Source organism: Silurus meridionalis, chromosome 17 (genome assembly GCF_014805685.1).
Source record: "Silurus meridionalis isolate SWU-2019-XX chromosome 17, ASM1480568v1, whole genome shotgun sequence".
Classification (NCBI taxonomy): domain Eukaryota; kingdom Metazoa; phylum Chordata; class Actinopteri; order Siluriformes; family Siluridae; genus Silurus; species Silurus meridionalis.
The window spans coordinates 15,645,464-15,661,296 of NC_060900.1; the positions used below are offsets into that span (position 1 = coordinate 15,645,464).

Genomic DNA, 15,833 nt, shown 5'->3' on the forward strand with positions numbered 1-15,833 from the left:
CTTTTAGCTAAATATGATCTTTTAATTCGATCCATATGGAGTTTTGCATGATATTCCTGTGCTGGTTTCCTTTAAGTTCTTCAGTTTTCCTTCACCCTACTAAAGTTTTGACAGTAGGTTGTCTGGCTGTGCTGAATAACTTTAGAGAGAAGGAGTGTGAACGTTTGTCCACAGTGCTCACTGTGATGAACTAGTGTCTTCCCCAGGGTTTATTCCAGCCATTTACTCAGTGTTCCTGAGACAGGATTTAAATCCATTTGGACCTCAGTAGGATAGTGCCTAGGATTCACAGTTAATGAAATACATTTTCTGGTGTAAAAACAACTTCGGATAGGTTTTATAGACACCCTTGAAAAACTAAAAGTTTAAATAATGAATTGACCACCTAATCTGATGAAACTCAGTGAACAGTAAAGATATTAATCTGGCCATTTTTTCCATTTTGTTTATGTTTTTTGTGCTTACCTGCCATCCTGGTCCTTGGTCCACCTCACAGAGCCTCCTGTAGGCTTTGTTTCAAACCAGATCCTGAGTGTGCGAGGGAAGGCATGAGGGGAACAAACGCCCTTCTTCCTGATTTGAAGACTCCACTGGTCCGTGTGAAACAGTAAAGGCTCAGTTTGACTGGCAGCCTGGGCACGGCTACACTGCAAATACAGATCCTGTTGCTGTCTCCATCTGGCTGAAGGAATAGAGATGAGCCTCTGCACTAAACCAAAGGAATCCTGAGAGGAATCTGTAGCCACATGATCAACCTTAAGAAGTTTCCTGAGCTGAGATACAGTACACACATCCACTTCTTCCACCTTGGACACTGACAGGTCACAACAGTCTAAAATCAAGGTGAAGTCTTTACTCTCATCTTCCCATGGCACGTTTTTGTTTCCTTGTAAAACCATGATTTTAGGTCCGTGAGTAACAGTAATCTCTTTGGCTTTTTTACTCTCATGAACATTCAGAGTTACGAGCACCTTTCTGGAATGGAGATGCGGAGTCGAAATCCTCTGTCCTGTCAGCTCTTTTACAAGGCTCTAGAAACAGGACAATACTGCCTCCAATGACCTCTGTCTGAAAATCAACACTGAGGTCCAGCACATAGTGTCTGACCAGGATATGATTTGTGTTCGCTCTCAAAGGCAGGTCATCCTTACTGGGCTCCAGATCATTGTGCTGGTTAGACTCCATCTTTCAACATATGTATAATATTTTTGGTTGAGGTAAAGGACACAATGTATACCACAGCGCCCGTAATGTATGGATTCTCATTCCACGATCACTGATGTTTATATTAATATCTCCATGCATTGAGTAATGTCAATCTGAAAATGAAGAATTAAAGGTCATAAATGTAAATTCAGATTTGATATCCTATTTAGTTGTGTAAAGCTACTTTGGGACAATGTCCATTGTTAAAAGTGTTATATAAGTAAAACTGAATTGAACTGAATAAATGTACACCTGACCATCACATCTGAACTTGGGCCTTCTGCAAAAATCTAAAGCAAAGTTTGAGCACACAATTGCCTACAATGACTTTAAATGCTGCAACATTCCTTTCCAACTCTGGAAGTCCTAAGAGGCCATGCGATGCCTGAGCTCGACATAACAAGAGTTGATTTGCTGTTATCACGACTTAATCTGATCTTGACATAACAAATGTCGCTTTCTTGGTATCACTTCTTAATTTTCTCGTGATCTTGGCATAACAAACATTGTTTCTTCGTGATCAGTATTTAATTGTTTTAGTGTATTCGGCATGTTCTAGAGGCAGCATCATTGCAGCATCATGGATGATCACATTTGCTTTTAATTTGCTCAGGGACTCACTTACACATAAGTGTCAAGTCAAGTCAAGTTTATTTTTATAGCGCTTTTCACAACAGACATTGTCTCAAAGCAGCTTTACAGAATTTAACAGTTAAGGTGAACAGTGTGTATTTATCCCAGATGAGCAGCCAATGGTGACTGTAGCAAGGAAAAACTCCCTTAGATGTTATGAGGAAAAAACCTTGAGAGGAACCAGACTCAAAAGGGGAACCAATCCTCATTTGGCTGATATCAAGTGCGTGATTATAGTCTTTAAACAATACAGAACAGTGGAGAGAAAACTAACATGAGCACTGGAGTGTAAGATTATGAGTAATGTTCTTTCTACAGTCTTTTACAGTCATTTATGGGTTTAAAACTAGAAGCTACTGAGAAACTCATTAAATTGCAATATTTGAGATCATCACAGATCCAACACCAGCTACTCCATGCCAGAGCATTTATACACTCAAGGAGGTCCAGACGTGACCAGACACTCATACAGAGAGCCAGAAGTGTCAGACACTCGAGAAGGAGGCTGTCAGTGGTTTGTACATTGCAATCACAAGAAAATCAAGTCGCGATCACAAGAAAACGTCTCATGTCGAGATCGCGGAAAAAAGTATGCATGGCCTCTTAGGACTTCCGTACTAATGCTCTGTTTAACTCTGTTGGTGAGTTTGTGACCAGACATTTCTTCGCTCCCTAAGAAAATACTTATATATAACTGTTATGCCAGATCACTCCTGAGTTCTCCATTCTGATTGGTCAGAAGGTTTTACTTACACCACTTTATCTGTAGTGCAAGTTGTAATTCAAATCACAAATGTATATGAATGCCCTCATGTCAATGTATTGTTTAAATCGTATAATTATCATTCACGAGAAATTGTATTGTAGACATTATCAGGAATCTAAACCTGAAAATATACCTGTGTGTACAGGTGTATGATAAACCAATTATACCAAGCAGGTGCTAATAATCAATGATCAATTTCATAAGTTGGTTGATAGATGGTCATTAACAGAAACAGCTTTGTAGAAGTTTAAAACTGGGTATGGATCAGCCAAACTCTGCTCCCAGGGTGATGTTCTGAAAGACACTTTCATGTCGCAGGTCATACACCATAGCAAAGACTGAGCACGGCACCAAAGACAAGGTCGGTATACTGCATCAGCAAGGTTTCTCCAAGGCAAAGATTTCAAAGCAGACTGGGGTTTCAAGAGAAGCTGTTCAAACTATTTTGAAGAAGCACAAAGAAATGGGAAATGTATAGGACCGTAGACCCAGCGGTCAGCCAAGTACTTAATGAAGCAGATGAAAGACACGTCATGCTTACTTCCTTTCGACATTAGATGTCCAGCAGTGCCATCAGCAAAGAACTGGTGAAAAACAGGGGGACCCAGGTATACCCATCAACTGTCCAGAGAAGTCTGGCCAGAAATGGTCTTCTTGGGAGAATTGCATCCAAAAAGGGATATCTCCAACATGGAAACAAGGCTAAGCAAATCAACTATGCATGAAAATCTAGAAATTAGGGTGCAGAAAATGGCAGCAGGATCTCTGGACTGAAGAGTCGAAATTAGACAAGTGAGAAGAAAAAATAGTGCAGAGACTGCAGGCAACAGTGAAGCATGGTGCAAGTTTGTTGCTGCATTTCAGCAGAGTTGGAAATTTGGTTAGAGAAATACAGGCAGATAATTATCCATCCTGAAATAACATCAGGGAGGTATTATTATTATTCTGCAGCATTACAATGACCCCAAACATACAGCCAATATTATTAAGATCAGCAATGTTCTTCAGCAAAGAAAAGAACATGGAGTCCACAATGTCCTGATCTCAGCATCCACGAGTCTGTCTGCTATTACAAGAAGAAACAAAGAGAGCTGAGGCAGCCTACATCCACAAGATCTGTGGTTTGTTCTTTATGATATTAGGTTCCTTCAAAAACTGTGTGCAAGTGGAAGTGGGAGAAATTGTTTTTTTTTTTTTTTTTTACAGGCAAAGCGTGTTCACCAAATATCGATTTGATTTGGATTTCTCTTCTGTTTATTTACTTAATTTTGTTTATTGATAAAAAAAATAAAAGATTAAGTTTTCTATTTTTGAAAGCTTTTTTATTTTACAGCATTTTTCACATCTGCTTGAAACTTTTTCACAGTATTGTATTGTAATATTCACTAGCAGAGATTAAGTAACGATCTTGGCAACACTCAGTGACAACTCGGTTTCTTGAACGCATCCTGCAACAGTCCATGGGATTTAACGTGATTACTTGTATATTTTAAAATAAACAGTGACAGAATTATTGCAGATATCAGCAATGCGAAGATGTTTTCAATATCATAATACTATCACAACAACTTCAAAACACTTAGTGATTTTTCAGACAGCTGGTGATCTCGCGTGAATCATTAGCCTGCTTTTATCCGCTTATTAGCCTGAACACATTTCTATCCCGTTTTTAACTCTCACGGATTTTCTCCGGAGAAAATAAAACAACAATTCACACAGCATCGAGGTAAAAGCTTGAAACAGTCTGTTGTGTACTGCACCGTGTTGCTGCGTCCACAAACCTGTATCACCCAGTGAGAGGGATTACTTTCCCCAACCGCAATCCGGAAAATAACTTCCGGGCTCCTGAAACGCGCGTGCTACATGCTGTGTGTCTCATTGGAGAAATCCTTTCGAGCTCAAACTATTTAGCCAATCCTAGAGGAGGAGGCGGGATGTACGCGAATACGGGTGGAAAGCGAGAGTACCAACGCCGGACTATACAGAAGGAAGGTGCGCATGGAGTCGCATATTAAAAGACGTCATGTAGCGCATCCGGAAATAGAGACCCAGAAATACATTCTGTGACATTCTCTCTTTGTTTGGAAACTTATTCTATTTGAGATTTAATATACATGTGTGTGTGTGTGTGTGTGTGTGTGTGTGTGTGTATATCCCAATGTTTAAAAATATATATGAAAGGCATTTATTTGGTTACATAAACTCCCCTGAAAAGTTTCACTGCAAGCCAATACAAGTTCTTCTCACTAATCAACTTTATCTTGTGACTGAACATTTCTATCCTGACAAGAAAAGTCTCTTCCAGGGAATCAGTGCTCACCTTCACAGGGCATGAAGTCTCACTGAATGGCTTTAAGTATCCAAATGATTTCTTTAAAACCCCTGGATCTCATCACTTGCTGGATCTACCTCATCAAAACACTATTTGAGGAAATCAGTTCAGTTCCTCAGTACAGTTTCAATGATATGTAAAGCACACTGAAGCTGTTTGTGGTCCAAAAAAACACTATGCTAGTTTTTCCATTTAACCTTTACATATCTACAGTAAGAACAGACAGCACTGCTATAACAGTTACAATTATATCTTTTTTTTATTGAATGCTTTGTAATATTATGATACAAAATAAATGTACATCCACATTTTGCTGGAGAAACACACTAAAGGTCGTACAGTTCTCACAGTGTTAGGAGCAGCAACACGTGTAACAGAAAGTAGGATGATGTTTAGAAGTAAACAGGTTACTTTTACAGAATAATGGACAAAGTCCAATCTGCAGGGTCGTCTACGACCAACTGACAACTATGAGCAACTTTTCAGAATAGACACGGGGAAAAAATTGAAACAAAAATCCAATAGGATCGTTTAATGACACATCAGGTTAATAAAAATACAGAAAATAATCAAAACAAACAATGATTAGAGGCTCCATTCATATCTTCTGTAAACCACTCACTGTACTTTATCTTTTTAAATCCCTGTTGACTTATTTCATTGATGATATTCTATTAAAAAAAAGTGTAAAGATAACGTGAATTGTCAAACTCCAGCTGCTTGTACCAGTTAGAATCTAAACGACATCTTGCTATAAATAAAGTAGAACATATATACATCTATTTCATATATCTCTGCTAAAAATATATATTATTGCAGCGAAAGCATGAATAATAATAATTAAAAAAAAAAAACGGTGTCCAATGTAACCAGGGCAAGTTTGTAAATCTTGTATATAGACATGATTTTCACAAGCAGTTAAAAATGCAGCTAAATAAAGACAGTTGGTGCAGTGATGTTGAAGAATTTCAGTACATCGTGTTCAAATTTTTTTTTAGAAATTTCCAGCATTGTAAAAAGTTCTGTTTCTGTGCAGCATCATGTACACAAAATTCCAGTCATTTCACATCACTGGCTTGGCTCTGAAGCATCGTGAGAAACTCCTCTCATCAGCTCCACACACACACACACACACACACACACACACACACACACACACACACACACATCATACTCTGCATGAGGCCTTTTTTTTTTCTCTGGTTTATGCAAGATGTCTCTGTTTAGCCTCACTCCATTCATTCAGTTGTTTGAACCATCATCTTTAAATGATATATAATAGAATGTTAAATGTAAATATATATGATATCTGTAGATCATGTATATTTTTGTGTATGAAGATTTGCAAGTTATTTCACCCCAAAATCGTTACTCTGTACAGTAAAAGAAAAAGACAGTACACCCTCCTTCAATGTAGTTTTTTCTTTTATTTATCAGGACCTAAATAAAAAAAATCAACTATTCTGAATTCTAAACTTTTTTAAAAAATGACTAACGTTATAAAATGTATGGGTTTTTTTTGTCACCAGAAGTTATTTGTTTGTTTACAGATTGAGGACCATACAATTGAAAAGATTTGATGGAGGGTGCACTTTCTTTTTCTCCATGACTGCGTGATCTTGTTTGATGATGATTCAAACCCAATTTTTGCAACAATTTTTGTATATAATCTACAGTGCTGTACATGTACCAGTAATTATACTAAACTGTTATAAATGCATTTATAACTTGCAGATTTTATGCAAAAAAACAGTAATTTGGTGCTTCTCTGTTCTATCAAGTATTTAAACGTAAGTCCAAACTACAAATCCCTACAAGCTAAAATAATACCTACAGTAAAAGCAGGATGACTGCAAATCAAAACAAAATGTCGGGGGACAGCAAAACAACGTACTGTCAACGTTATGGCAACGTTCATTATCATTTTATACAACTTATATATAATATCATGATTTCAACATAAACTAATACTGTACATGAATCTCTGCTTGCGGCATCAAGTCGCCAGCGGAGCTGCTCTTTCACTCCAAATTGTGAAACATCTTCCCTCTCTCTTTTTGAGAACTTTTTCCTCTCATTTCCTCCATTCTCATGAACCGTCCTCCTGAATCCGCCGGAAGCTGTGTCGTTTCAATGAGTCCCTGTTCCGAACAAGACAAGAAGGCTGATGAAGAAGGTTTCAAAGGGGAAGCTAGGACTCACTCAACAGATTAGATGTAAGAACACTTCAGGGACACTGTAATGAAGTGGCATAAAGGTATAAAGCATAAATTATGCTACTTATATCTGAGCTGTGATGTCACGTATACATGAGTAAATACATTAAAGGACGGTCTTGTCTGAAAACTTAATTCTGATTTTCTTTTAGAAAATTGTCCACATTTTCTATCAGCTCATGCTTCTAATATACAAACACAAAAGTTTTTTTTTTTTTGCCGAATTCATAAGTTAACTAGAAACATATTTACATCCTACGTTCATTCAAAAAAAAACATTTTTTTTATTTTATTTCTCAAGCCACTTTACAAGTGGACAAAAACATAAAATGCTAAAGCACATATACATACATATATATATATATATATATATATATATATATATATATATATATATATATATATATATATACACAAATTTTTATTTTATTTATTAATTGTTTTGAGGCACCTCTGTATTGATCTCAAAGAATTAAAAATAAGCTGCTTTTCTTCTGCAGACACTAAGTGTTTGTTTTTAAAGACCGTCTCAACAAATGCCTTTGTGTTTTTCCTCTAATAAAGGGAGCAGAAGCAGTACCTGTTCTCCAGACGGGGTTTGACAATGGGCTTGTAGAGTTCTGGGATCTTCCTCTCCAGCATGGGCCTCAGGTTCTCCCTTAATTTATTGTAGTTCTTTTTCAGCTCCTGCTGATACTCTCGCTGGTCTGGTGTGATCAGGTGCTTGTTCTTCTCAACTGCCTCGCCACATCTACGGCAAATATATGTACTTAGTGAGCTGCACGTGGAAGACATGGTTTATGGGTGATTCTTAGAAAAGTAGGTTATTATATATAAGCTTCATTGTGATTTAATGCACCTCAGTGCTGAAACTACAGCACGTGCTTCTGAATCCCACCTCCTACTTCACTACACACATCAGCTGAGGTGTGATCTGGGTGATGGTAGAAAGGTTTACTACTCTGCGAATTTATTAACATGTGCTGTGGTGTAAACCAAGTGTAAAGTGAAGTGCAGAGTTGTCAAACTGGTGGTCACATGACGGGACAGAACACCATGTCTAATAGCCAAAATTCTGGCCAACAGTACACAAACAGGATGTGGTCCACACTTGAACCTGTATCATTGTACTTTACAATCTAACTAGCTGGCTAAATGTAATTATCTTTTACTACCATCACATTATCGTCTAGTCAATTCAGTTTTCTGGGGGAAAAACACACACATCTCCTGCTTCTACAGCTTCTACAGAGCACATTGGTGTTTCCTACCTCTACCTACTTCTACTTCTAGCTGATGAATTTATGTTTTGGATATATTCGCACCATGGATAAAGAAGAATCAGCGGCTGTGAAGCCTGCTCTCTCTGATAGCAAAGAATTCTCATTTTAAGGTTTTAAAAGTTCATTCTGGTATTTGTGGTCCTGGGGGCCTTATAAGATGAAATGTGGCTGAAGAAAAAATGTGTCAGCAGCTGTAAAAATTGTACACACACTACATTGAGATTAGGAAAATATGCTGAATTAGTGACAGCTAATTTTCACAGTGAGAATCTGCATTTAAAGCAGATAGAATTTGAAAGCACACACAGTTAAGTAATCTTGTCCAACCTCAACGTAAGATCAGTTGTCTATAGTAATCGAATGTGGAAAGAAAGCACAGCTTTGATGTAGTGGTTAAAAAGTGGGGTGAAATGTTATATATTAAACCGCTGTGGCTGATTGCTTATCGAGGATCCATTTAAATCCTCATGAATACAGCTAGTGTGCTGCAAACACTACAGAAAGGAGCTGTTTCCTAATCTCTACTATCACTATCACTCAGCAATGTGTTACACACACATACACACACACACACACCCCAAACCTGCTCAAGCCAGTGTTGAAGCAAGTCAAACAATTCATTGTATAATGTGCCTTAAAGATGTCATGCCATCTTATATAGATTACAGAAGAAAAGAAACATTTAGAAATGGCAGTAAATATTTGTCAGCATTTTGGCAGAAATTAAGACACGGGTTTTGACACGTGTCCAAAATAAAAGCTACTTGCAGAAGCCAAAGTATAACATTGCCTCAGAGGTTCCAGAAGTCCTAAAGCAATCTGAAGTCCAGTTATTTACAGGTTCAACTTGGGCATGTTATAGATAAAAACAAATGCAGATGCAGCTGACATTAAACTTTGCGATGAAAAAAAAATACAGGAATCACTTTCAGGCATTAAAAAAAATGTAAATGAGGAAAAACAATGGCAGTCTGGTATTTGGGTGCTTAGTGCTCAGTGGAAACGATGCACCTGCATCGTTTTTACTAGGAAAAGGGATAAGTCACTGAAAGGGAAAAAGAAAAACAGCTCTTTCTTAAGAGATTTTAAATGCCACACTCACCGTAGGATGAACTCTTTGAAACACAGACGCAGTTTGTTGTGATGACGGTAGAGTTTGGGGTCTGCGGGGATTTCATTCAAAAAGACCTGGGCTACCTCTAATGGTCCCTGAAGAGACAGAAAAGGAAGGGAGGGAATGAGGGAAGGAGGAAAAAGAAAGAGTTTTCTCTCCTGAACTCAGCACTGACAGAGAAAATGAATGCTTCGCACATTGGAGGCCACGAGGTAAAGTCAACACATAAGGGAGAAGCATGAATAGGCCTTTGTCTGAGAGATGCGGCTACGCAGCCCAGGAGTGGAGCTATTGCCATACGTTTCCTGTGTTGTCCCTCCAACTGGCATTTATCATATAACCACAGCCATCTCCTCAGGATTCTGGAGACATCGGAACAGTAAACGTATCATAATCTGTGCAGTAAACTGTTATTCTGTGGCTCTGGGCAGCCTCAGGAAGGCAATCTGACTTTAAAACTATTCAGACGTTCATGCCATATATCACTCAGACTAAAATAAGGATATTTTTCCTTGGACCAAAAAAAAAAAAAACCTTCCACACAATAAAACTGTGTAAGCAGCTGAATGTGGTGAGGTGAATATGAGAGTGTCAGTGAGTCTCAACTGCAGATAGGATGGTCAAACCTGGTTAACTGTAGCTGTTACCGAACCCTGCAAAACCATCTGCAGCATCTTAGGGTCAGGTTTCTCTTTATGCGTGGCGATAGCCAGCTCGCGGGTTTTGTTCTGCATGTCTTCGATAGCCACCTCGATCGGAGTGAGGTCGAACTGCAGAGAGAAAATGTAAAAAATGTTTACAAATGCACTTGATTCGCTTTGACCGAAGAGAGGATTAAAAAAATAATAGTAATAAACATGCTAGAGTGCACATATTATATTATAAAAAACTAAAGGAAAACTACAACTTGTGTCATGAAATTTGATTCTAATTAAATCTTTCTGATGTGCTTTGTGAGTATGATGCTAGTTTGCTGGACATTTGTATTTTCTCCATTCTCTTAAGAGGGCAGTGGTACTATGCCATGTTGACATTATAGGGGTTAGGGGGAGACCTTCTAACATATCTACTTAGGTTCAATGTCAAATAAAAAAAAAGTAGAATCAGATAAACACTAAACTCAAAGTTCCAGAATGCAATGCAGCAATATATGACAGTTGGCCTACAAGCTACATGAGGCGATTTAGCAATATACATGAGGTCCAGCACAATGATATAAAAGGCTGTATTAGCATAATGGTTTTGAGGGCTAAAGTGCTGCTGCATCATCTTCTTTCAGTAAAGATCGATTCACAGTAGCACTACAATTATGGTGATATAAGAAACTGAAAATAGACTACAATGTTGATCAAATAACTGTAAATGGGTAGAGGTAGCTCAGTGGTCCAGAGGTTGGACCTTACCACACCACCAAACTGCCACTGTTGGGCCCTTAAGAAAGGCCCTTAACCCTAAATTGATCAGTATGTATAAACTCAATAGTTGTAAGTCACTCTGGATAAGGACATCTGCAAAAAAGTGTAAATGAAAGGGTTTCCATTATAATTAAATATTATAAATCTTAATATACAGATTGTTCAGGGTGGATTTATCCTTTATGTTCTAATGCAGGTAGAAATCGAGACAGTTTGGACTTTGCTACCTCCTCCTTCTGAATGACGTTGATTCGGGTCTTCACATAAGGAAAAGCATGCTGTGTGGTGAGGATGGTTTTCCTCTTGTACTGCTCGTTGAGCTCTCCTCGAGGCCTTCCGCTCTTCGTGAACGGCGTGGTGTACATGAACCGGCGCAGGTTGAAGTTCTTTTCAAAGTTGGTCATGCGGTCTTTCATCTCATAGTCGTCAAAGTACGGCTCCACATACGTAATCTGAATATATGCCTAATAAAAAAAAGAAAAATCTAATTAACTACATATGAAACTAATAAAATTCTACTGAGGAAGATTTAAGAGCAGGTAGTAAATAGAATCCTGAAGAAAAATACAGTTTGAAGTAAATACTGTATGTTCTTGTATTCAATATTAATTCTGAATATCTTTAAATTCTCTTCCATTCATCCAGTCTTCAGTACCTTGTTAGGATTCAGTTTGTTTCGGTCTACAGGTGTGGAATCCTTGATCATTTCCAGAACATCGTCTCCCAAACATTGTCTGTAGAAATTCTGTTAAAATAACAATTAGTTTTACACACACCAATGAGAATTTTTAATATTTTTCATTAATGAACCTTTGTAGCAGAAAGCTGTTTAGACATTTTCTTACTTCTAGTCTGTGGGAGATCTCAGGGAGATGTGTGATTGCTGGCTCTTTGTATATGAACTCTCGCTCGTCAAGATCACCAAACTTTGAGCCAAAAAATGCCACACGGAAATATGTCCCGAACATCCTCTTAGTGCCCTGAAACGGAATACGCACAAATATATATTTTTTAGTTTCAGTCTTATGAATAGCAGTTTTGACAAATGTTTAGAGAGGACTGCAAATGCCACACATTGATCCTTAAAAATCTGTAATTAAACAATGACAAATTTTTCAAAATCAAATAAGAAAGAAAACAATAGGACACACACACACACACACACACACACACACACACACACACACACACACACACTTTTTGAGCATGAGTTCAAATCCCATCACCACCAATGTAGCACTGCTGGGCCCTTATCCCTCAAGCACTCAGATCAATGAAAGGAGATAACTGTAAGTCGCTCTGGATAAGGGCATCTGCCAAAATGTTTTATTGTGATAGCTTTCAGCGACTATATTCATATCTGTCGCTTTTTAATGTCTACTGTAGTTTGAATTAATTGCTAATCAACTTTTTTTGTAGATTAAATGTTGGTTTGCTTAATAAAATAATTTTGATTCAAATGAATGAATGACGAATTAAAAGTGTAGTAAGAGAAGTAGCGACATCTACACTGGTTACCTTTTGAACGACGTTCTCAAAAGCTCTTTTTAGATTGTCATGAGTGGTGGTCAGTTTGCGAAAATCTCTATGGGCCTCCAGGATTGGAATGATGATCTTATACACCTCATTCACGGCCTCGTATAATCCACCCTGTTCAGCAGATTTTTAGAGAAGACACACTGAATCAGCAATCAACAATCATGGTTTCACTACAGGTAGATCAGATGGACTTCAGGAACTATAAAATGACAAGAATTGTATAATCTTCACAAGTTATACAATTAAAGAGTCAGGATGACATACAGCCTGTTCTTCGACATTAAGCCAACTAACATCACAAGTCACATGCAGGATATGTAACCTACATTGCTGAAGAGTTCTGCAGCCTGCTCGAGAAGCCCCACCAGCCCGTTCTCAGTGAAGTACCGCCCTGAACACACTCCATCCTCATCTGGGGACAGGATATCATCTGACACTGCCGACTCTTCTAGAACGTTAGGGGAGATGTTCTGTCAGGAAGAAAGGGTACTGATTATTTTAGCAGTTTGGAGTTAAAAATGTCTTATGCAGTTTGGAGCCAAAAATGTCTTCTGCTTCTGTGTTTCTAAATCGTGAGTTTAAGTTGTAATGAACTTCTCAATTTATTTTAACGCTACCAAATAGTGTGCCTAATTACCCCCGATTAAATCAGCTGTGGAATAATAATCCTTAAACCTAATTTTTTTTTACTTGCCCAAATGAATATAGCCACCATAATGATGCTTTACAAGAAAAATACTCCAGCCTGAACGACTTACACATGATATTCGATGTTCAATTGTTTTCTAGCAATGAAATTTCCTTTTCTAATTGAAAGATCTTTCATCAGCATGATCTAGTGTTCTCCTTTGGTTAATTATTTTCTACATTTGGCTACATCATGATATATGGCACCATTAGAAAATTGTGAATGTCAGGTTCCCTTATGTCCCCGCCTGTACATTCTGCTCAAACGGATCAGGATCTGAAGCTTTGATATCTGTGCTATTATCGGCATCAACACCACGTCCTTCATCGTCTCGCAGATCAGATCGCTTACTAGCCGAGCCGCGTCTGTGTCATAACTCAGTGCAGCTGTTTCGTACAGCTGCGCTGCATTCTGTAACTATGAGTCCGACGTGTGCCTTCTACACTTCTCCTACATTCAATTCATCATTAATATGTCAGTGAACATCAAGGGAAAATGATAAGTGACTATAGAAGATTTTGCTCTTTTGTTACCAGGAACTACAAATGAAATGCTTTCATTATAATTATATTTGAGAATGCTAAAATGTTTTGTCCAAATATATTTAATAAACCTATATAATGTGTATAAGGGTGGTGTTTCCTTTAAGATGCAGCTAAATGTCTCTAAGTTTTCACAGTATTACTGTGTTCACAATCAGTGTGTAAACAGACAAGTATGGCCCTTTTCAGTCATTTCTGACTGGTACTTTGAGTCACTGAATGAGTCAATGTGTGTACTTACCGTTGTGTTTCAGTTATGTAATAATTTATTTTGTAGCATGAGGTATCTTTGAGCTACTACATCTGGGAAAGATGAAATTCTGCATTCCATGCTAGACCCATCACTTACTTGGAAAGTGACGCTGCCCACAGGCAGGTACTTGTGGTCCTCCAGCATGCTGAGGTACTCAGCCACCAGGGCAGCTGCATGTACCAGACACATTGCAGACTCGGTGAAGCACTTCCTGCCATTATGCTTTTCAGCCATGTTCTGGAGCCAGGTCAAGCGCAGATCAGGTGACGTCTGGTAGCCCTTCGCGATCCTGCCACAGATGCAAACATGTAGGTTTGAATGATTGAGCAATTAGGCTGCAAAATCCTATTTCTGACAGGATGAAAATCAAGGACATGTGTGTGCTTTGAGAATTTGCATGCAGCCTGTGCACATGCTGGGCCAAAGCTCAAGGCGAAGACACAACCACATAGTTTCCATGGTAAGTTCAAAAACAGTAGACAAACAGCACAAACCACAGGCAAATGGGAAGCAGAGGAGGAAACCACAGTACATGGAGGCAAGAGGCACAGGCTGGCAAATGCACTCGAATGACTGAGAAACTGTGTGACTGATGGACTGAGTGGATAAATGCATGAATGATAAAAATAAGTGAGTGTGTGAATAAGTAAGAAAGTGATTGAGTGAATAATGAAGTGACTGATGGTGTAAGTGAGTGAATAACTGAGTGAATAAATGAGCGAGTAAATGCAGGGGTGATTAACTGAGTAATTTAAGTGACTGAGTGAATAAATATATGTGAGTGAATGTGTGACTAAGTAATGGAGAGAGTGAATGACTGAGTGAGAAAGTAAATGAGTGTCTGAGTAACTAAGAGATTGAATGAGTGATTGACTGGGTTAGTTGACTGAGTGAGCAAGTAAGTCAAGTCAAGTTTAATTCTATAGCACTTTTCACATTGGACATTGTCTCAAAGCAGCTTTACAGAATTGAACAGTGAGAGGGAATGATGTGTATTTATCCCTGATAAACAGCCATGGTGACTGTGGCAAGGAAAAACTCTCTTAGAACCATCCTCATTTGGGTGGTGAATGAGTAAGTGAATGAGTGAGTGACTTTACATTTTCATGTTTTGTGTGTATACTGCACATTACCTATACATAAGGTCCATTAGCATTTCAGGATCTTCTTGATACTCCTTCATTTTGACAGTATCTGAAAGGATGCTGTTAAGATTCCTCAAAAGTTCATCCACCTGAGAAAACAATGAGATTGTTTGCTGGAAAAAAAATCACTTGTTTAAACCCCAGCTTTAATGTCAAATCTTCCCATGATTCTCTCGCTGCATGACTTAGCAAATTCTACTTAGTTGCCAAGATGTCCATATTAAGTGAAGACTCAGACTTATTCCTATCATTTTATCAAGAAGGCTAGACCATAATTTCACTGGCAACATTCCTGCTGCCCTATTGATTGACTCAGCAGTCTAGACGGTGAGGGTTTTATTTGATTTGAGGCTTATAAATAGCACTACATGTTACATACCACATGAGGCTTTACTGGCTTAGCTGCAGCATTTTACCTGCGAAGGAAGCTGTGTAGATTGCATCTCTGTATCTTCTTCTGCGTAGGCTAGAATGGTGCGGAAAGAGCGGCGCAGATACTCCTCGTGCACATCTGAGGACTTTCCTACTAGAGACGCCAACGACATGGTCACCTGCATCTTCACTCTAGAGAAATTCTGTTCAGGACGTAAAGGACATGCATCACACAGAGTAAATGAAGTGGAGCTGTATTGCGGTAAAATATTACTGCATGTGGTGTAAAAAAGTGTGCAGAGCAGCCATGTTAAGAAAGAGAAATGATA

General features: G+C 38.4%; 2 protein-coding genes across 4 annotated transcripts in view; both read right to left on the minus strand.

Moving 5' to 3' along the window:
• The window catches only part of LOC124399639 (aminopeptidase O (putative)), a 75,120-nt gene extending 70,598 nt beyond the window's left edge, over positions 1–4,522 (minus strand). The window contains 3 exon segments of the mRNA XM_046870715.1: positions 466–954; positions 956–1,319; positions 4,387–4,522. Of these exon segments, the coding sequence (XP_046726671.1) occupies positions 466–954; positions 956–1,185 (719 nt within the window). The 5' untranslated portion in view covers positions 1,186–1,319; positions 4,387–4,522.
• A 655-nt stretch (positions 4,523–5,177) lies between these two features.
• The window catches only part of dock8 (dedicator of cytokinesis 8), a 61,848-nt gene continuing 51,192 nt past the window's right edge, over positions 5,178–15,833 (minus strand). For all 3 annotated transcript variants that reach the window (XM_046870620.1, XM_046870622.1, XM_046870621.1), the window contains 12 exons: positions 15,549–15,707; positions 15,121–15,221; positions 14,084–14,276; positions 12,831–12,974; positions 12,484–12,615; positions 11,811–11,945; positions 11,621–11,710; positions 11,193–11,429; positions 10,177–10,320; positions 9,539–9,645; positions 7,734–7,904; positions 5,178–7,078 (listed from right to left, as the gene is read on the minus strand). In XM_046870620.1, coding sequence (XP_046726576.1) covers positions 7,027–7,078; positions 7,734–7,904; positions 9,539–9,645; positions 10,177–10,320; positions 11,193–11,429; positions 11,621–11,710; positions 11,811–11,945; positions 12,484–12,615; positions 12,831–12,974; positions 14,084–14,276; positions 15,121–15,221; positions 15,549–15,707 — 1,665 coding nt within the window. In that variant the 3' untranslated portion in view covers positions 5,178–7,026. The remainder of the gene's footprint in view (positions 7,079–7,733; positions 7,905–9,538; positions 9,646–10,176; positions 10,321–11,192; positions 11,430–11,620; positions 11,711–11,810; positions 11,946–12,483; positions 12,616–12,830; positions 12,975–14,083; positions 14,277–15,120; positions 15,222–15,548; positions 15,708–15,833) is intronic.